We start from the raw sequence: 23,179 nt of genomic DNA on the forward strand, positions 1-23,179 counted from the left end.
TCCCTTCAAGCAGACTGTGTTTATAGTGCATGAAATTAAAGCACAGGCAAGCCACATCCCATCATTTAGCAGCAGTCCTGGCTAACTGGGGAGGTCCCAGTTGACTGGAGGTCAGCAAACGTGATGCCCACCTACAAGAAGGGTCGGAAGGACCCAGGGAACCACAGGCTGTCAGCCTGACCCTGGTGCTGGGGAAGGTCATGGAGCAGATCATCCTGGGTGCATCATGCAGCACGCACAGGACAAAAGGGGAGCAGGCCCAGACAGCACAGACTCGTGAAAGGCACGTCCTGCTCGACCAACCTGATCTCCTTCCATGACAAGACGACCCATTTTAGTGGATGAGGAAAAGGCTGTGGGTGTGTCTGCTTGGACTTCAGCAAAGCCTCTGATAGTGTCTCCCACAGCACTCCCCTGGAGAATGGGAGTGGCAGCCCATGGCTTGCACGGGACCACCCTTCACTGGGTCAAACCTGTCTGGGTGGCTGGGCCCAGACAGTGGTGACTGCAGTGACACCAGCTGGGGCTGGTCACCAGTGAGATACCCCAGGGCTCAGTGCTGGGGCCAGTTCTGTGGTAACATCCTCCTCCATGATCCAGGCAAGGAGATCAAGGGCACTCAGTTTGCAGATGACATCAAGTTGGGTGGGAGTGTTGATCTGTTGGAGAGCAGGAAGACTCTGCAGAGGGATCTGGACAGGCCGGATCAATGGGTCCAAGGTCAATGGTATGAGGTTCAACAAGGTGAAGTGCTGGGTCCTGCACTTGGGTCACAACAACCCCACACAGTGTTACAGCCTGGGGGCAGAGTGGCTTTTCCAACCTAAATGATTCCATGATTATCCTTTCTTCACCTGGAAATTTTCTCAGCTACCAGAGGAACTATACAGCCAAAGCTGTGTAATGGCATGACCTGTTCTTACCTCCTTAAATTTAAAGTACAGATGTATTTAAAATATTTGCTGTTCTGGCAGTTGCTTGTTATGATTTAAATGACCACCTGTCTTCTGCTGTTCTTGAGGTTGCAGGTTTTTAGCTGTGTGACACGCACCTACCTGGAGCCCAATTCCAAAGAAACAAGGGTCTGCTTTTGCCACCTTTGCACAGGCAGTGTTTACCTTGTGTACTGCAACGGGATTGATGGGACAGCTTGACACACAGTGAAGGTTTGCTTGAATTGGACTCTAATGCAACTTAACATGAATGAAAATCAGAACAGTCACAGCTGGATTTCAGTTCATGCCTCATTCAACACTAGTCAAGCACAAACTGCAGTTGGCTTTTATGTAGGCTATAAAAAATTCAAATTGTTTTTGTACTGTGACTTCACCATACTGAATTTTTAATACTTATAGACAAACTTTAGGTAAACAATCATAGAAGATACTTTAATTTTCTATGACTGTTCAAGAATGGGAGGTGTTCTTGCCACTCCACAAGTAAGTTTCTGAAAAATTAATCAAAATGTTTGTGACTAAACTACACTTTGAATTTAATATATTTATCAATATTAGTTTTGCAAGATGTTTATGCACTTCATTTGAAATATTAAAAGCTGAATTTGTTGGGTTGGAAAAATCTCAAATATATATTTTATATATTGCAATTTCAGTTTTTTAATATACTTCCATTTGCCTTTTTTACTATAAAAAAAGTGCAGAGACTCTTCTGACATTCTACAAAGGGCAGTCAGTGTGATCAAATATAATGATAAAACATAAATCTTATTTTAAATATTTGACTTCAACTTTCTGACTTCTGAGATCCAGAAAGACATAACATTACTGGCCTGGATACACTATACCTAATTTTATGGCTTCACCATTGTAAAGTCATAGTATCTCCCAAGGACACAGGGTTTCCAGATGCACTGAAAATATCAGTGCTACAACTTTTTTTATGTTCAACAGATTGTAAATTCCCTAAGATTAACTACTGGCACTCATAATAAACTTTGCTATCAGCGTATGACAAATTAGACTTATAAATTAAATATTGAATCGACTCAAGTTCTTCTGCAGATCAGAGTAAACTGTTCAGGTATTTAGGCATCTGCAGAGTTCCCCCCTTTGCTCTGAAGTTGTTGTCTCCTGGAACTAGAGAATGCAGACATACCTTTTGGATAGGTAGATTTTTAGAATAAAAAGAAGTTTTGCACAGTCCATTAAACACAAAAGTGCATTAGTAACAAGCTCTTTTTAAATCCACATCAAGCAGAAAGAGGAGCTGGTTTAGACTGTCATTATTCCCTGGCATCTTCAAGAAAGAAATGTGAAAAGCTGCTCAAAACTCTCAGTTTGCCTCTATTTCTCCCCCCCACCATCTGGGGTGGCACAGGGTGCCTGAGCCACAGCTCCAGTCAGGCTGTGCCCCTGCATTTCAGCTGGCTTTGACTCAGGCTCCAAAGGGGGGATGACACCTGCCTGTAAAGAGCTCTCAGTCACAACACCCTGCAAAGGCAGCTCAGCAGCCCCCTAAGGACTGCAGGAGGACTGGCCATCAGCTTTCACACAACAGGCCAAACACACCCAGAGTTTGACTGCAAAGAGGGCAAGGATGGGTTTCTAGATCCTAAATGATGCTTGCCCTGTAAGCAAAGAGCAACAAACTGTTATCACACAAACAGCTGGGGAACCCATCAGCTCCTCAGCAGTTCTGGTCTGCAAGGCAAGTGCACCTGGTTGGGACCTTGATGCCTGGTTTAAATCACAAAATGGTCTCCTACTTTAGTAGAATATTTACTTACTTTGGAGTGCTCTACTGCAGAGCACACTTTACCTGGGAAATTCAGGTTGCAGCCACCTCACCTGGATAGCAAACAGCCTCCTTTCATCTCGGTGATGTAAGTTTGCCTTGAATATCTTGCTCTTAAATCTGAATTTGTTTCTATAAACTAGCAACTCCTGAATTTGATGGAGCAGCTCATCTAATGCTAGGCTATCTCAGAACCAGAACTTTGAAGCACTTAGCTTTTTTCAGCAGCTGAGCATCATTCAGACATTGCTTCTTCAGCTCATTCTCAGGCTGTCCCTGGGAGTGAGCTGCCTGTCTGCTGGGAGTGCCATCCCACTAATATCTTCCACCTATATTATTTTGCTTTCTTGGATGCTGTGGTTCTTGATTGCCACTTCACCCTCACTGGACACATCTGCTACAGTCCAAGAAAAGTATGCTGCAAATGTCCACTATTTTCACAGATATTGGCCCTGTACAGATCTGCAAAAATAACTTTATCCTGAAGTCCTTTCAAGCTTTTTAGGCCCTCCTTGCTTGTGTCTTAGACTGAGGTTTTTCTATCCCTAAAACATTTTGACCACAGTATGTGAACAAAGCATCTAAATCAAAGTACAGATCCCTTCAGCTGCCCTAAAACCTTGTATTCTTCTGAGGCCATCCTGTTCAGGCAGCCTTGGACAATGAGTTCCTTTTAATTCAGTGGATAGCTTTAGCATATTAATGTTTATGAATATAAATATGTTATATTAACACCTGCTTGGATTGTCCATTAGCTGCCTCCAAAGATGAAGCGTGACAAGGTTCCTCTCAGCTCACAGCTGATTGAAAGCACAGCAACCATTTGTTGTACTTGGCTTACAAAAATCAGCATTCACAGTCTGCACGATTTCATTACGCGGCACAGCAGGGGGATGAACTTCAAGCAGCACAAAAGAAAGGAGCATCCTCCCTTGTGAAATAGCTTTGTTGGCATCCTAGAGTCTGATTCAGATATTAGGTATTTTAAAAAAAGTTACCTTTTATGCTTTTGGTACAGTATCATGCAGCCAGGTAAGATCTGTAAAGCTGAGAACAGAACAAGGAGTTATTTACGACTCACAACAATTGGCAAGCTGATCACTGCTTTGTACTTTTCTTGTCCATTGTCCCAAAGATGGAGGTTGAGCTGGATGCTGCACTGGTAGCTGAGAAGTCAAGTGCTGACAGCCTTGCCTAGAAGGTCTCTCAAAGGAAGCACCGTTATAATAACAGGTCAGCTAAAAAAAAAATAAAATTAAAAACTTGCTTTAAAATATTCTGAAGTCTCCTTATGCAGTTGCTTTCTCATAAAATACTAATATCATTTTAGCAGATGGTTACAGCTGTTAAAGGCTGAGTTGATTATATAATCAAAATATTCAATTCTGCTTGAACATTATCCAGAGAAGTCATTGGCTCTCATGCAAGATCTCAATGCACCCCTAAAAAAGGAAAGATTTGGACCTTAATTCCTGTTCTTGCTGTTTTATTTTATGGTGTTATTTTTACACCAGTCACATCCAAACACCAATGAATTTCTGCACTGCAGGTCTACATTGTTTGTAGGGGTGGTGGGAAGCTCTCAGGCCATCAAGTGAGCTCAATATTAATCACACAGTTCATGCCACAAAGCTGTGTGACATGGACTTCAAACACTTTGACAGACAGCACTCGTTTTGTAGCTAATCACAGACTTGGTGCCCTCTTGCTTCAAGGCTGAAAACGTGATTAAGTCAAAATTGTTTCAGTACATTCAGTACATGCAGCTCTTCCAATCTCCTGCACAACTACCAACTACTTCAGCCATTGATCTGCACGTGGGATATTTGATGCCTGAGGCAGACAAGGCAAATTACATGCACAGCACAATCTTTTTTTTATGGTTTTGGGTTTAAGGCCCTACATACAGAACATGGGGCAGAAGGTCCTGAAATGCTATGCTTGTCCCTGCAGGAAACCAGAGAAGCTGGAGGAGATTGCTTTGTAAGGTAGAAGCTTATCTGGTCGTTTGAAGGGTCTAGAGGGGACTACTGAGCATCCCTGAATGGGGATACCCTTAGAAAGTAGGTAAATTCACCACTGCACCAAACCTCTTAAGTGTTTACTTTACATATAAGCCAAAGGATCCAGTCACAATTCCTTTATTTTCTTCTCCAAAAAGGCATTTTCAGGTTGGCACTATGGGGTGAAAGCTGGATAGCTTTTTGTCTAACTTTAAGATAAACAGCAGACAGGTGGCACTTGCAGGTCCCCTGATCTGACACCTGCACTACACAAAGCCAGCATCTGACAGCTCACCTGCTCCACAGCCACCCAGCTTCGGGGAAACAGGCTGGAACTCCTGGTGTTCTGTGCATCTAAGGCAGCTCCCAAACCAAGAAGAAAGCTCATCCACTTTAGAATGCCTTAGCAAAATCTACCTTGGATTTGGTTCTACAGGAATGAGTTACTCATTGCAGTAACATCTTAATTTTTTCAGGTATAACACTCTGTCCCTACATTTGCACTTTTTTTTTTTTGCTTAGTTATGCCAGAAGCCCTGGAAACCAGACCTTTACTGGAGCAGATAATTCCCTTGCATAATCTAGTATCCATCTCCACAAGGCTGCTCTTCCACATCCCAGCTGTGCTCGGAGAGCCGGGGAGGAAGACAGCTGATGAATAATGAATGGCTGTCAGAGCTTCCCAATAAGTGCACTGCTTGAGGGAGAGGAGGGGAGATAAACCTGCACTCCTGCACATCCTCTCAAACACCACGTATCCAGCACTTTGGCCCAGGCAGTTTTCTTAGCCCATACCCAGGTACTTAGGGAGAGTGTAAGGAAGGGCACGGTGAGGGCAGGGGGGGGGCTTTCAGTGTGACACAGTCAGATGTCTGTAGAGGTCATTTGAGGCCCCATCTTCGAAGAAACAAACTAAAGCACTTTGTTGCATTCAGAGAAGGGGAGGCACAACACCATCTTCCTACATGAGAAGTAGCTGTAAGCCACTTAGAAGCTCAGGGTCCCAAACATAACTTGTTTTCAGAACTACAAACAGTTCCAAGATTTAAGGATCCAGCCAGCGGGTCTCCTTTAATCTCTTAGCTTATTTAGAATACTCTTAAAGTGACTTTCAACACACCATTTAATACGGTTAACGTGGATCAGTTTTAATATGTAGCAACCTCAATCATTTACAGTTTTTGAACATCAGCCTTCTGAGGTTTGGAGAGCAGCTGCTATCCAGACTGAAATCTACCTTTATTTCCAGGAACTCTTTTCTACAGTTCACCTTGTCCATTACTCCTCTAAGCCCACTTACATACTGCAAATCTCACTTTGCTATCTCTTCCTAGCTGCCAATTTTCTCTGCAATGGATGCATTTCTTTCCTCCCTATAACAGTCCTTATCTCTTATCCCCTCCCAAGGGACATCTTAAGTTCTTCCTAATCTTCCATCATTATTCTCACTCACATATTTATTCTTTTCCAAAAACCTCCTTCCAGTGAAAGCAATATTATGGAGATCTATCTTCACACTGCCCCCTTGAAACATGTCTGTTCACATTTTGTTCTACTGATGTGTTTTCTGCTAATTGGTTTTACATAGATTGTGAAGGGAAACGGCACATTTACCAGGAATACAATGATTTCTCTGGACAGCAAACTAATACAAATAATCAAATAACCTCCCAGAAAAAGTACTATTATTCACAAGCATATATAGGTGTGTTTAGGCATTGAAAAATTAAGTGAATAATTACTGTCCTACAACATGACATTTTTTTGTCTTGAAATGTGTCCTTCCTTGAAAGCAACCATTTGCTCTCACAGATCAACGCTTCTGAAGATAAATCTGGGTTCCAACCCAAAGCGTATTTGTACAGACTTAAAGCTCAACACAAACTTTTAACACCAAGTTTGGATCATGCAGTTTGTTCTGACCAGCTAATTAGAGTACACTTTTTGAGGAAATACGACTGGTAATAGAGAGCAGCATGGTACCCAGACCAAATCCAAGGCAGCTATTGCTGTCCAGAGATTTATCAAATCTAACTGTCCATTGAAGCTGCTCTAGTTCAGATTTTCTGCTTAAAATCCTATTAGGGCCTCGAGTGTTTATTTGGCTTCAGCAACACTCATGCTTAAGAAAATCCAGTCTCAGACCTTCTGCACCTTCTTTTGTTTTTAATCAGAAACTGTTGAGAGGTTGAAGTGACTCTCTTGTTCCAACAGTGCTTCATGAATTGTTACATGTCTAGAAAGGCTGACAAAGAACACCACACAGTCTGTGAATTTAAGAGGGATCCAACAGCAATGACAGCATGTTCAGATTTTGGGAGAACTTGTCTCACTTGCTAAAAAGGGCACTGCCCTCCATTTGCAGTCCATAGATCTCTACTTAAAACTTTCATTAAAGACCCAGATATTCTAGTAGTTTTCTTTCCAAGTTCACCTTGATTCACATCATTCAAATCTGCCTCCTGTCTCCCTTCCCCAGCCTCGTGTCTGCACAAGCCTGAGCTGTCATGGCAATGTTACAGGTTCAGCCTCCCTGTGTTTGCTGCCCACAGATGATTTTCTCCACCCTACAACAGGAGCTACCCCCTGCCCTAGCAGCTGCAGGAATTAATTCAGGCTCTTGTAAGACTCTGGAAGCACCCAGCAATCCAACATATGCCAGTCTGAGGCTCAGGATGTTACATTACTCTGATTCTCTTATGTAGAAACTATCAACATTTCCCCACCTTTCTCTGGCTTAGGTAAAGAGGATTTGCTTACTGCTCCTACTTCAGGGGAGAGAATACTATGGGAAAAATATGCCCTTTGTGTGGCCCAAGGCGGGCATGTTTTCAGTTCAACGTTTTGGAAATTATTTCCCAATTTCATTATTTAAAAATACAGCATTCTTTTGGAAACGAAGTGTCTTGTTTTTCCAACAACACATGGGAGAATGGCCCTGGAGATCTTACATGGCTCAGTGGACACAAGGATACGTGTCTTGACCACAGTCTCTGGTACACTTAAGCATAAAACTACGACTGAACCCTCACACGGGGCATGACAACCCTGCTTCCCACTTAACAAACTGAGTTTGTCTGGGTGGTTCTCCCAGTGCCAACTTGTGGAGGGCAACACTGACAGACCAGTTTTAAAACTGTACCCTACTAATGCTTATGTGTGGAATCCCTGTGTTTCAGATCAACAGTCCTGAAGCTGAAGCCTGACCAGGGACACTGGCAAAATTGAAAAGACCAGGCAATTTTAGTAATTCCTGCTTTCTGTAATATTGTTTTGTTAAAGCTGTGAGGGTTATTCAGACACAGAAATGGATGGCACACTAGAAAGAAACAGCAATTATTCAATCTGTAAGTCCAGACTCGAATGGTTACAGAACCTTCCTTTGATGTGACTAGAGCTGTATAAATTTATACCTGCAGAGAAGAGTGTGTAGTTCCTTTTACAGCATAAATAGGCCTCCTTAGGATGACAGCACCTTGGTAACATGCTGTAGGTCCTCTAAGGCTGACCTCCCAGACCACTCAGCACAGGAATTTTTACCTACAGACTTCTGTCAGCATCCCATCAACTACAGTTTAGGAGCTGCAATGACAGCCTCAGCTATCCCCTCCAGCCACTCTAATACAAGTTACTATGACTTCAGATTCTTTTTATGATATGCAACTAGACTTTAATCCTTATCTGCTAATGTGAAACAAACAGAAATCTTGGCTAATCTGAGAGAGGTGCACTATTTACTTGTTTCTGAACTGCTAAGTCTCCTCTGTCTTCGTAGGGTATCTCCTCCAAGTGTGTTTTAACACAGGCCCTTATTCAAAATTAAATGTCTCTAACACTGGGACCATTTAAACTATTCAATCAGTTTGAATATTCAGACTTAGAGGGTCTGAGCTTTTCTTCAGATTTTCACTCAAGATCAGAGAAGCACTTCTTGGCTGATCCTTTACTTTGCACGGACAACACCTCTGAAATCTCCTACTTTCATGCAGCTACTCCATATTCCCCTTGAAAAAGAGCTGGCTGCTAAAGCTGGCCTGTCCGTGACTTCGAGGACAAATGGAACAACCACAGGTCTGCAAGAAAAGATCAACCAGTCTTCAAATTATGCAACTGTTACTTGTGCATGGAGTTTATCTGCACAAATCCTTCCCTGCACTGCTCTCCCAGAGAGCAGCAATATTCATTTGGAGCTCTTCTAACTCAGTGACACTTATCAGGCAGAATATCCTACCTGGAAAATAACAAAGGTGGGTGTAGACTCGTTTCACAAAGAATAACTTTTTAGGAGTCTATTGTTTGGGTCTTCTTTGGATGTAACTTCTCCATACAAATAGGATCAGCCCTCACCTTCCCATGGATAAGAAATAAATTGCTTTTGACAGATCCAGGCAAGGTCTCCCACCATGTTAAGCCTCATGCTTAGATCACCTGCCAATGGATCCATCCTTTCAGCACGAGTGGGTTAGGCACTTGTGAGGACAGATGGATAGAGATCCAGCAAAGGAACTCAAATTCCCAGTACAGAAACGCCACACTCTGCTAACAGGTACCTCTGGAGAAAAATTCTCAGGCTTGTACCACTGCAGCAACCTACAGCTATTCTAAACAAGAGGAACTCTTCAACAAACCCTTCTTGTTACCTTATTGACTAACTAGTATATTTGCTTAAGACAAGACACACACTGTTGGAAGCTGTTTTAGGATGACTCCACTGCTGCTCTAAGTTACTGCACACGCCAAACCCGGCGTTCAAGGTATTCCTCATTCTGGGGTGCAGCTCTCAAAGGACACTGTATTTAATTTGCCTTTTTCACTAGGACCAACATTTAAGGGGTTTCTGTCAGTTAATAGCTGGGATATCACATAGTAATTGCAGAAAAATCCAAAGGCTGCCATCACAGCTACCACAAATATCAGTCACTACTGACTGGGCTCAAAAGCCAGTGCCAAAAAATTGCATTTTAATCCCTCCCCCCCAAGCTGCCCAGCTCTTCATTAAAAGCAAGGTAAAAAGACCAGTCAGACTGACACATGTGTGTGTGGTATTCCTCAGCCTGACTTTCCTTTTGACTGTGCTGTTCCTGCACACGCCTCATTTCATGCTAGAGTGCAGTACTGTTACTTTTCCTTTTAATTTCCTGATTTTAGGAAACTGTCCTTCCGTTCCTTGCCATCAGATGAACTCGGTTTTTTTTTTTATCCCTAGTAGCTAATTTTTAATTTGTCATTTCTTCTTGCAGCTGTGTTTTGGGTTAGTTATATGCTATCACCTGACAACAAAAATTACTTTTTTTTTGTGCTATTTTACCTCCAAACTACAATTTTATATTTTTTTTGCAGAAAACTGAAAAATGAGTGACAGGTAACAGTAATGGATTCTAAACCAGCCAGGACAAAGCCAAATAAACACAGCTATTTATGACAACCATTTGCTTCTCGTACACACTGGAAAAGCAGCTGTGCTCCTATTTCCAATTCTGTACTAACTTCCATTTATAAATTATGGGTAGAGGGAACAGGTATTGCCTGGCCCTACCACAACATACAAAGAAATAGAAAAACTGACTGATAAAATCCCATAAAATCAAAATGTTTCCACCCCAGAAACAAATTACATTGGAAAAGCCTCAGCCAACCCGGCCGTGTGTTCCCCTTTATGAAGAGGGGAGAATCTGCCCCTCAAACAGTGATGTGCAGCATCCTCTGCCTCAGGACACCCCACACAGGAAGGTGCTGGCACCCCACACTGCCAGTGTTCCCATATCATCTGTTCAACTCAAGGCAGAGCATTCGGCACAAAAATATAATTAACTGGCACATGGACAAAGTTCAGCATTACGGGTTTAACAATTCAAATAGAAATAACATCTTATACACTAAAAGGAGTTCTAGAGCTGATATTTAAAATACCAGGTAGGGTGACTTCAAAGAATCAGGTCATAATTTAAAAATGCCTATACGAGTAGCTTAATAAATTCCAGTAAAATGAAAAGCAGTTTAAGCATATTACAAACACAAGTAGCAGAGGTTAAAGGTGGTGTGCAGAGAAGGACTAAGTGGTTATAAGCCATGACTAAACTACTCTGACTAAAACAGCTGCTTTAAATGTAAGTAATAAGTTCATTTTAAAATCCATTTTAGTTAAACACATTGAAATGAGTGTCCATAAATCATAAAAAGTGTCTTGTTGGGTGACGGGGACATGAATTAGCCCAGTCCAAGGGGTGGGCATCACCACTTTGCAATGCCTGGCTAGAGAAACTGGTTCCCCAGAAGTGCTTTCTCCTATTATTTGCTGTGATTTCCATGGCATGTCCCAGGAGAGGCTGTGCTACAGGAATCTGAACTATGGATTCTTCCTCCAGAAAAATCAGAATGGGGGAATGAACTTCTTCTTGAGCATACAAAGAGACTACAGAACTCCTGAAAACAAAGACTGAATTTAAGCTGTGTGACACAAAACCAGGACTGTAAGAAGCAGAGAGAGCTCCCTACAACAGGACCACACCCACCTCAGCAAGGGCCCAATTTACTGCACCCCTAATTCCCCCAGGGTTTGTGGGTAGCATCTGTCATAATTTTGTCTACCAAGACAGAGAGAACAGTTCCCACCTCCGAAGCACATTTCTGGCTGCAGGCAGCTTGGGCAGGATGGCTGCAGCTACATCTAGAGAGCCCTCACAACCAGGATCTAGGAGTACTGCTGCTTAGGCAAACAAAGACTCTAATGGAGCCCTGATTACAGAAACTGAGGAGTAGAAAGACTCTGGTCATGCTTGAGCTGGGGCTGGTCCCCGGGCTGCACAAAGCCTTCCTTTGATCCTTGGGGCAGCGCATTTGCCTTTCAGCCGGGGCCTCATTTCAGCCTTTCAGACCTCTGACATCCCACAACAGCCAGCAACTCCTGGAGGAGGAATTCGAGAAGCTTCAGGACTCATTAGCAAAGTCTCATGCCTACTCATGAGGGGGCCTCACCAGCTTAAGTGCTGCCCTAGGGAATGTCTGCTGCAGTCACAGATATGGGTAATATAAAGATATCAAAGTTAAATTTAGACACAGTTGATACCAGGGTACTTAGTTTAGCCACAAGAGCACAAGGCTCAGCGTGAACTGACTCTCCTAGCAGGCCTGTGGGTTAGGCTTTTATTAGCAGATCTTATGCTCTCCTAAAATACACCTCCTCAATTCTTCCAATACACTGTGTGGGAAGAATATGCCTCACAGTAACTCCACTGTTAAGTGGATTTGTATGCATACCTCCCACACGACTTGAACATTCAGAGAATTTCTCACCACACCCTGTCCTAGATAGATATATATATCTTGCTGCATTACCTCAATCTCTGTTTCAGTCTTCTCTGTCTCTGAGGCTGTGCTAAATTAGGGTTATAGAGTGCTGTCACCTTAACCCCTGCACTGACCAAAAAAATGGGAGTGGGTTCAGCGGTGGTACCATGAGAAATCCAACACCACAACGGTGGCTTTGAAATCCTCCCCAAGGCAGCCAAGGTTAAACAACGCAAAGTAGAACAACTGGAATATTCAAGTCATGGGAAAATAACTGTCACCAGCTAGGATCAACAGAATTCCCCATTTGCTGTGGCTCGGGCACCTGTGAAAATGGCTTCCTTGAGACACACATTTAAAGGGGAGCAGCAAGGAATTTTTTTGCTCTTTGTATGTAAACGTAATGCATTCATTTAGCAAACCAATCATGTAGATTGCAAAGGTTTTCTCTATTTGCAACACTGAGCTTACTATTACAGTTCTGGATCCTTGGTTTTGGTAGCATGTATGCTGCCAATACACATCTGGCACATAAACTGCAGATGAATGTTCACAGATGGCAGAAAATACCTCAGCAAATGGTTTGCCCAGATATAGATGTGGATGAAATTACTCAGAGTGCACTGCTGGCAAAGTTTTGCAAGTATGTGAAGCTGTACATGAAATTACTCTGCAAATATCTTGAAGGCTAATGGCTTTCAATGCTTAAAGAAACCTGCAACAGCAGTTGATCACTGCCTGGATTAAATTTGCATGACTTTAGAAATCTAATATCTAGACACATTATGAAATTTAAAGACAGACTCCTGAAGGAAAAGTGTCCACAACTTACATGCTTTTTCTTGCCATTGCACATGCACTTACCAGAATTACAGGGACAAGCTGAGAGAACAGTTTCTGTTAAATGCCCAAAGGTGTCTCTGCATTTCACTGCTGTACACAAGTTGTACACACCTTACATTACAGTGCAGTTTTGAACAGTGTGTCCCAAACGTTTAGCCACACTTAAAAATAAGGCAAGTATGTTAACACTAATTAAATATTTTCACCTGAGCTAACGTGAAATGGATGAGGAAAGCTGAAAGCATGTGGCTAAAACTAGATGTAAACATCAGTACCTTTATCAAAGAATAATGTTTTGGTTTTCCTGTTCACCATATGCTATACACCCTTGATTTCTTCTGTTCCTTCATTTCTTACGAGATTAAAATAATTTTATTTTAAATATAAACCTTATTAAATTAACTCTCCACTATACAGTGTCCCTAATCAAAATATACTGACATTCCAAAAAAACCCAAACCAAAAGAACCCCCACCAGGCACAGTGGGAGAGCTGTGCCTGAGTTTCCAGGACTTTATCCTTAATGAAAAGCCTTACTCAAAGGGTGGTTCATTCTTGAGGAGAAATGGCATAACTCCCATCTGGTTGCCATGCTGCAGCAATTTGGCAGAAGGGATAACAGATGCTGGGACTCCAAACTGCTCCCACACTCTTTTCCCTGTCTCCAAAGGGAGTTGCACAGAGTCATCACTAAACTGTTAATGGGTGCAAGATGTGTATTTCTGCAACACTGAAGACTGTGAGCATGGGCAGGAAGTGAGGGTGGTGAGGCTTTTACAGCTAAAGAAACCACTTAAAATTCTGTTAGTATTCAACTAATGTGTATTTTCCTTCCTTCTCTCGCTAGTAAGGCATCTGCCTTCCCTCTCATCCTCTCAATGTGGCCATGAAATGGTTTGAAACTCGAAACAGATTCCCAAGGCCTGCCGAGTGAACCATAATTGTTCCTGTGCACTACTAAGATTCCCATCAGACATGGTGCAAACCTGGCTAAATCACAGCTCAGAGAAATCAAGCAGCTTCACACACAGCTTCACACAGCCAGGCCGTGTGTGTGAGCCGAGACACAAGTGGGGGCACTTCTCAGCCAGACCTTCACTGGCATCGTAACCTACACTGGGGCTTTCACTGCACCCTCTCATTGCTGCCCAGCCCTGAGCAGAGGCTCACACTGGAGATGTGGACAGGAAGGTTTCCCAGACCTGTGTAAAAGATGAAGAAGGACTGGGGAAGGAACACAGCCGAGCTTAAAATCTGCCTGCCAGGGAACAGTTAGAACACTTGAACTATACAAGATGTTGTTACCTGGATTTATGCAGGCAAAGCAAGTTAAAATCATTGATTCACCATCCACAAAGAGGTTTCAGAGGATACTCTGTGAACAGTGTCCAATTATGTTTTGCAATAAAGAAAATCACTCAAGGGTCTATTTGGTCAGTCTCATGCAAATGAGAATTGCACCAAACTGGAAACCAACAATTTTAAAGAGATCTAATGAGGCATCTGAATAAAAAAATTATTTAAGTGGGAGGGAAACTTGATGGAATCCTTCAAACTACAGACTATTTAAATTTAAATTCATCTGGCACAAAAATAAGTGCTCCCTATGCAGAGCAATCCCATATGAATGTCCCATGCATTTTGGGTTTAAGGACAACACTGAATAGAAGCAATTCACTGAGGTGTGGGTAAACTCTTGCTTCCAGTAACAATGACTCCTCCAAATCAAAGTCCTATGTCCTAGGATAAAGTCATCCAAAACGCTTTCTCCAAGTTGTATTAAAAATCACAGTAAATTCAGTTATCATTTCTGAGTACAAGAAGAAAAAAAAACCTCATCTGTTCAGACACAGAAGGGAATAATGGCATGAGTATGGGGAACTTTCAGCATTAAGGTGGTTCATTCCCTTAAAGCAAATTAGAAATTAGGATTGGATAGAAAAAAAATGTGTTTTTTTCATTCATTATGCCAAATGTTCAGCAAAAGCTGATGTAAGGTGCATGTTGGCTGAACCACATACAGCATCTTTTGGACAGATCTGACCTATACAGCTGCTTCCCTAGGCAAGAATAAATGTAGTATTGTCCTGAAAACAGTGACAAGCTGTAGTTAAACTCAGCTCCCCTTGGTGATAAAATTAATGGTGCATTTCCTCCATTTTCCTCAGGATTTGCCTGTGATGCTTCTACTGCTATAACAAGAAGAAGAGAGAGCTCTTCCAGAAGTGATTTCCACTTGAGTCATGCCTACAATAAGCTTATGCACTTAAGGGTTCCTCAAGTTGCAAGCAGGGAATGACACAGTTAAAGCACTCACAGCACATGTAATGCAGTTGCTCACCCGTGCTGCCTCCTCCCCAGGGTGGGGTGTAATTCAGGCTCTGCTCTGTGTTCTCAGCAACCAGATGGCAGCAAAGAATCCTGCAGGACTTGGTGCTATTTCAGTCTGGGGAATTGCATTTTTGTTCCATGAACTCCACTTCCTTGGCTCCAGCTCAGGCAGTCCTGGCTCTTACGTGCTTCCCAGTGCAGAGCACTTTGCGTGACCTCCCTGAAAAGCAGCGCCGCCTCCCTGAGCCCCAGCTGCTGGGAGGGGCTTTGCTCAGGAGAGTCTACGCTGGGACAAACCCAGGCCACTGATCTGGTGGTGCCACTGTTGTGGATATCAGGAAGATGGTAAAACTTCCCAGGCACCACCTTGTTAAGTGGGAAAGCTCTGCACAACCCAGGAACTGCCTCAGGATCACTGTTCAACTGCCAGTCTGGGCTTCCTGGGAGGCCAGTTCTGGAGAAAGGCTGAAAACTTCAGCAGGGACAACATGCTGGGACGTGGTGCAGCTTCTCTGCCAAAATGCCTCTTGCTGTTTTCCACCAGCATTTCGACAATACAATACTCTTCCCACAGATACCAGCCACCAATATTTTCAATAAATACCTGATATTACAGCCAAAACTACCACATTACTGCTTTGCTTCGTTTCTATGAGTGAACACAACTCTCTTTCCATAATGCTCCAATTATTAGTAGAACAAGAGTTTTGTGTGTGCAAAGCTGAAGATGAAAATTCATCCTCCGAGACATGAGACAACTATAGTTGATTTCTCCTGTGCAACTAGCATTCTAATTCTTGCATTACAAGCTGATAATAAAGCCAATACTTCAGCAGATGAACAACACCATCTCAAGTCAGCACAGACATCATCTTTCCAGCCAGAAGCCCATCTTGAGATTTTTAATATTTTACTGAATTATTAGAAAACTGTAACATTTCCCAATGCCTACATGCTTCTAACATGCTTTGAACTTAAGAACCCATTAGTGTATAAAGAAAAAGTCCAGTTCTATTCCCCAGATATCCCAGGCTGTCTGAAAATCTTAGTCACAGAAAAGACATTCTGTCCAGGAGCGAATGACGTATTGCATTTCTTTGAAAGCAGCACATAATCAGATTCTCCTCAGCAGCTGCAAATCCATTTCTGCTGAAACAACCAACTTTCTCTCCAGATTTTTTCACTATGAATTTCCCAAGAGATGAGTAGATTCACTGGTACCCTGACTCTTTGTAAAACAGCAGGAAAAACTTGACCAGTTAATTACATTGGCTGCTCTGTACTGCTATAACCTGGTCCAAACGAGGAGATGCAGTCAGATTCCCCAGGAGTCAAAAGTATCCATGTCCAGGTTAACCCCTCATAATCCTCCAAGTATTACTCTCTGGCTTGCCCAAGCTCCTCCTTACAAACCTGTGCCAAAAGCAGGGAGGCTTGGAAATGCCATCCACTACCTCCATCAAATCACGTCGACAGAGTTAGTCACTGACATCTGCCAGTACCACATTTGGAGTGCTGCTGCTTAATTACCTATGCTCCAAACATTAAGCTTGAAATGAAGAAACTTCAAAAAAAAAAGATGTTAATGGACATTGCAAAGGGATCTATCCCATTAGGTCACTTCTTCCACTGCAGTACTCCTGCAAAAGAGCATTTAGAAATCCAGTCCTAGAGAATACTGCAGGAACCCTGCAAGAAATACCACGTAGCATAACATGTGGAAAAGGTGTCCTGTCAGGACGGCTGGGAAGACAAATCCAGCGATTTGTCTTGGCTCAATAATTAACAGTGAGAGCTGAGATGGAGCCTGACAGTCCTTCCCAGCTTTTACCAGGAAGGTTTTTATCCAGGAGGCATACAGGAGCCCTTGAGTGTATTCAGTTCTCTCAGTGTGATCCAGAGGGAAGGGTAGAAGCTTGTGGAAGTTTCCACAGGGTTTGCAGAGACTCTTCTGTTTGGGCTGGTTGGGAGGAGGGCATGGATGGAGTGAGCCCCTTATGGAAATGCAGTGAAAACAACCACTGGTAAAAGACTGGGATTCCTGAAGTATTCCACAATCCAGAACATCTTCAAGGGAGCTAAATACTATCCTCTTCCCATTCTGATGTGATCTTTCTACTGAGGGGAACCTGACCACGCTGAATCATACATGCCATATATACACATGTATCTATATACATTCCCAAAATCCCAAGATATTTTGTGCACAAAGCTTTCCAGCACTATTGGTGCATTTACATGTATAAATTGACAATAACACATTTGGAATACTCAAAATTAAGGTATTAAATCCTGATTTACTCGTTTAGCAGGTAAGATTCCAGTGTATTAGCCACACTACTGCACAGTTTGACTGTACCTTTTCTTTCCCATTCCTGAAAATCTGTATTGTTACAGGTTTTCACTACACTATCAATTCTCTTTCCTGTGCCTGTAGGTCTCACCATGAAACACTTTCTATCAATTTTGCTAACCTCTTCATTATAGCACCATTTCAAAATTCAAAGTTAGGAGTACAAACATAGGTCTAAACTACTTTATTTCTGGATGGCAAAAAATGAGGGCTTGGAAAATATGAAGGGAATACAGCAGATGGAGAAAAATGAAAAATGAGTTCCAGAGAATGCATCATTTTCCAAAGTGGTTCTTATATTTGTTCCCAAACAATATAGAGCTACCTCAGGGCTTGCCTTACGTGCATTGTTACATTACTTTATCACCAAGAGCATTCGTGTCCCTTTTATGAAATACTCAGGGAAAATTATATTGCTGCAGCCTGCAACTGGAAGCTATAAAACTTCCTAATGCAGGAAGGAATATTGCAGTTGTCTCGATAATTGTAACCTCAATTAGCATGCTAATACAGGTAACAGTGAGCCCAAAACTTGTTCAGTCTGAGGGAGCTGTAACCAAACTCCTGGGCTCTGTTCACACAGTGCTGCAGTGCAGCCTCAAGGTCACGCTGCAAGGAAGAGCTACAGAATCATGAAGCACTGCAGCTCCTTGCAGCCCTGTTAGGCAAATGCTGTACCAAAGAGTTACTGTTTACAGTTGTATTTATTCTGTTTGCTTCCTGTCTTAATACCTGACATCACTGTATTAATTTTCAGCCCATAACTCCTGGAAACATCTCCTTGTTCACATATTTTCACAGAAATAACATTCTCTAGAACTATCACTCTTTTCAAAAAGTTAAGTGCTGAAGGAAGATTTTGGGATATAAGAAACATCTAAAAGTAAATGAGCTCCAAATACATGAGACCTTTACGCACAGCTACTAGTTAAAAAAAAAAAGTGTGAATCCAGACTTAACTTTTTGCTTTTCACAAATTTTGACATGTGGCTAAGGTGGTTTAGCAAGGGCTTCTCGGTATTCTGAATTTAGATTGCAAGGCCAACATGCAAACATTAATGGCATCACCCACAGCCAAGTGCAATCTTCCCACCTGAATCTTCCTGAGCTGCCAGCTGGCTCTAGCATTTTTTACCATCTCTTGGATTTAGAGCTCCCATATTGTATTTCTACACCCAAGGCTCAGGCCCAGCAGGCAGGAGGGTGCCCTGGCAGCAGTGGCACAGTGCATGTGGGGTGTGCTGTGCCCACGGCTCCCACGGCTCAGCACCACCATCAGAACTTCTCCACCACTGCTTTGTGCAGGAAAATACTGGCCAGAACTTGGAGGAGGACCAGAGTCAGAGCCTAAATGAGCAGAAGGCTGAAACCCAGCTCTGCTGAAAAACTGTTAGCTGAAGAAAAGACTAAACTGGAAGAACAACTGAAGGAAGTCACTGACAAGTACAAAAGTGTGCCTTGGCAGATGTGGAAAACGTGAGGCAAAGAAGCCAGAAACTGGTAGAAGAGGCAAAGTTATACGGGACCCAGAGCCTCTGTAAGGACTTTCTAGAAGTTGCAGACATACTGGAGAAAGCAACAGAAAGTGTTCCAAAGGAAGAAATTAAGGATGATAATCCTCATTTGAAGAGCTTATATGAAGGTCTTGTTATGACAGAAGTACAGATTCAGAAAGTGTTTAAAAAACATGGCCTGCTCAGACGGGTTCCTGCCGGAGCCAAGTCCGGTCCCTGTGAACACACAGCATTGTTCCATACTGCCAAGGAAGGGAAGGAGCCTGGCACCACTGCATTAGTAGCCAAGACTGGTTATGAGCTGCACGGGAGTACTCTGCAGCCTGCCTTGGTGGGTGCTGGGAAAGACCCTTAGCTGCTCAATCTGAGAATTTAAAATGCCATACAACTATTAAACAGCTGGATGGTTTTTGTCTCACACCATGCTTTCCTCGTTCCTCTGCTCCCAGAGAGGTTTAAATGGTTTTGGGGGGTTTTTTGTTGTTGTTGTTTGGTTTTTTTAAATATTGAGACTGGATGTGGCACTTAGGGCCATGGTCTAGTAACCACGACAGTAGTGGATCAAAGGTTGGACTTGATGATCTCAGAGGTCCTTTCCAACTCAGCTTATTCTATGATTATATGATAGCCAAGATGAATAGGGCTCGGTCTTTTCTTTCCCTGCTTCATCTGTGTCCCCATAGCTTTCAGCTCAGTGTACAAACACTGCTCATTCTGAAATGACTGTGATGGCTGAAAATCATCCAGAAAAATCTTCAGTTTTGGCCAGAGAGAAATAAACACCCAACCCTGAAAAATCAGCATTTGATTGTATGTGCTACTGGTACACATGGAAGCTTTACCGTGATATCAAAGAACTTCTAAAACCCTTCCTTCCCAGCCTCAATTTTTAAAAAGGAAGCTGGTGCAGTACATTTTGGAAGGGGCATGCAGAAAGATCTAGCATTGGCAGAAATCAAACCATGACCTCCTGTACCTCAGTTGACTGCCTTCATCTCAAGACTGCAATGGGATCTCTGTTGGGGTGTGGGACCCAGCTGAGTGCAGCACCTCTGAGGAACAGGGGCAGCTAAATGTGTCCCAAGTGGCACTGCCAGCCAGTACAGCTCTGGCACTCAGTCATACCTTGGCTTTGTCAACAGCCCTCTTGATTTCAGCACTGAACTCGTAAAATAAGAGAATAAGCACAGGACTCACCATCTGGCCCTCTGTGGATGTCCAAAATGCCATAAAGCTGCAGTTCCCGAGGAAAATTTTATTTTATGACTTGCTAATGACTTCAGATCTCAAACTTACCATTTGCCATTTGCTCTAATGCTCATTAAATTTAATATTTAACCTGGCTGGCTGGTTGCATTGTCACAACTTCTTGTCAGAAATCAATGCAACCCCCTTTCTAGCTTGCTCAGTCCCTGTCCCTCAGGCTAAACAGCCTCACTTGCAGGCATTACTAGCCTAGAGGAGAACAAGTATGCACAACTGAACCTGACTATGGGAACAGGTGATAGCTGTACAGAAACCATGAAGGGAGCAGCTTTCATTTAGGGGGTCAGGGAGGCAGTGAACTTTAGTATAGACATCTGAAAGCAGGGTTTGCAAGTTCAGCATCGACGGCATGCCTGGGTTTTAATCTTGCTTCAGCTGACTAGATAATAAAGAACTAGAAAACACCTTCATAAAAGCCTTAAATCATGGCTGAAGGACCAACAAAGCCATTTGAATGGCTGCACCTCCCAGATCTCTTTTTTAATTACCTATTCCTCAGAGGCTGGCATCTAATTGTTCCTTGCATCGATCCAGCCTGTCCCAGCCACCTCGCCTGACAGGCTGCTACAGCACTGCCAGCATTCGTTATGTTCCCAGGGATACTCACTTGCCCCATTTTTACTTTGAATGGCATTGTCTGCAGCTACCATATCCATTTCCAGCTTCAATTTCCATTGAGTAACAGAACAATTTGAATTATTAAAATTAGAAGTCAGGAAGATGCTGTCTTTGCATTTATTTCTTGCCTTGCTGTACCTCTCCTTTGAACACGGTCCTACAGCTTCAGCTGTAAAAGCCATTATTTTTATCTACATCAGGAATGTTTTGCCAAAGCCATTTTTTGAAGTGCAAATGGGTGACTGATTCCCTGTCATGTGAAGCCTCAAGAAAGTACAGGGTGAAAGTCTTCTCGGGAAAATGATCCTAATTTTCATTAATCATTCATTTGTTTTCATTTAATAAGAGTTCTTTCAAAACTGAGCCTACCAGCAACAGGGGTTTTCCCATCTCTCACTACATTCAGCACACACAAATGCAGAGTCAACTTTTAGGTAAGGCTGAGCAGAAAAAGCTCATTCCTTGCTCCTTCCCAAGGACAGGCACAGTGCCATGGGTATGCACCAAAACTAAACCCTTCATCTACCTAAACCTTCACCCAATTTCTGCATCCTTCAAACTGTAGGCTGAAATAAAACATGTTGCCACGTGCTTTTCCAGCTCCACGAGCTCTACTCGACATTCTCTTAACTTCCTTCCAGGTAGGTCCAACATTCTACTGTCCAATGCAACATCAGTAAGAAACTGATACCTCTCGTCTGGCTTTCCAAGTACTTGGTCTTCGCTAAATCTCTAGCAGCCAGTGATTATGAACAGCTCACTACAGTTACCTTGACCTCGTGTAGCTTTCAAAGTGAGTCCATGAGAAGGAAAACATCCGATAACCAAGGTATCAGCTTCCATTTCAGCACTAGTTTGTCCCTATCACTGCAGGCACACTAAGAATGTGAGTGTGAAATTATTTGCCAAGGGTACCACGGAGATCGTCAGCAAGGTGGGACCCCATGGATACCTCGAGAAAGCAAAAGAAATTGGCTTTATTAGAATGCTTGCTATTGCCCAATTGTCATACATCATCAGCTCTAAAATTGCTGTTTACCAGTATTTACTGAGATTATTCTTAAAAATATTGTCAAAGTCTGAGAAGAAAAGGCGAGTGACAGCAAAAGCGATGTCTGAGTGTGTAACGTTTCCTCATTGTGAAGTATTGCCTAAAGTGCTACAGTCTGAAAAAATGAAAGACCAAAGGTTGGACTCCTTTACAGCTTATTTTTAAAACTCAGTTTCTGCCCCAATCCTTCAGCTCCCACTGAACAACTGGAGTAATCCAAAAATGAATCATTTGAGCAATTCCCACAGGATTATTAGAAATACTAAGATTTGCTTCCTCTATTTGACACGAACACAAACCAGAGCTGTGACCCAACCTGGCCTTCTTGCTTCAGTAAGCACAAACAGACCCATTCTTACTAAAGAACACAAACTTTTCTCCCCAGCACTTGCTCCCAGAGGACACAGGCCATGGAGGAGGGTGAGCTAATTTTCTCGGGTCTTCATGACAAAAGAGTCAAGGTCATTTCATCCTACACAGATGCTGTAGAAAATGTCTGGCAGAACATGGTTTCTGACATTTGAAGCAGCCCTCTGATTCTGTTAATGTGAACAGTTGTACTGCATTTTTTGCCAAGGCCTGAATTTGGCTCTGCATAGACCAAGAACCATCCGCCAGCGTGGGAGATACAGCTGTGGAGTTCCTTCCATCTCCTAACACCTGCCTTACCCACTCCTTGCAGACCTTCCCCACCTGATCCAAGACCTGGAAACAGTCTCCATATGTTCAACACATCGTCATGTTAGAGCACCACTCCCCTCACTGACAACCTGTCTGGCTGAGCTGAGTCAAGTTCCACATGAGCTAAAAAGGGTTTTAGAGCTCTGCTCCCCACTGCAAACCACTCTGTTCCTGAATGCAGAGTCACTTTATTTAGATCAACTTATTTACATTGACCTGTAATCAGACATTAAAGTTATGCAAAAGTACCTGTCCATATCCCACAAGTCATTAACTGTAAAAGCACAGGATGATTTACAATTCACAGACCCTGCCCTGTACTCAGCACTGAGCACCATGTTTTACTGCAGGCTGGTAACCAAACTTCTGCTGCAAATGCTGAGTTTTCTGCTAGTAATAATACAGCCAGTGAAGAAAGGTGATTATGACTTGGTCATGTCAGCAGCACGAACCTTTATGTTCAACTGACAGCAGCTAA

The 23,179-nt window shown here is 42.8% G+C and overlaps 1 protein-coding gene across 1 annotated transcript; it reads left to right on the forward strand.

The window, feature by feature from the left end:
- The first annotated feature begins 437 nt into the window (after positions 1-437).
- On the forward strand, positions 438-19,540 carry LOC113989976 (grpE protein homolog 1, mitochondrial-like). The gene is given in 5 exon segments (XM_039391135.1): positions 438-727; positions 18,752-18,871; positions 18,873-18,939; positions 18,941-19,024; positions 19,027-19,540. Coding segments are annotated over 5 exon segments (975 nt in total). The 3' UTR covers positions 19,441-19,540.
- The last annotated feature ends 3,639 nt before the right edge of the window (positions 19,541-23,179 follow it).

This window comes from Pipra filicauda, unplaced genomic scaffold, assembly GCF_003945595.2.
Source record: "Pipra filicauda isolate LSUMZ 115617 unplaced genomic scaffold, ASM394559v2 scaffold90_size2875636_pilon, whole genome shotgun sequence".
Lineage (NCBI taxonomy): Eukaryota > Metazoa > Chordata > Aves > Passeriformes > Pipridae > Pipra > Pipra filicauda.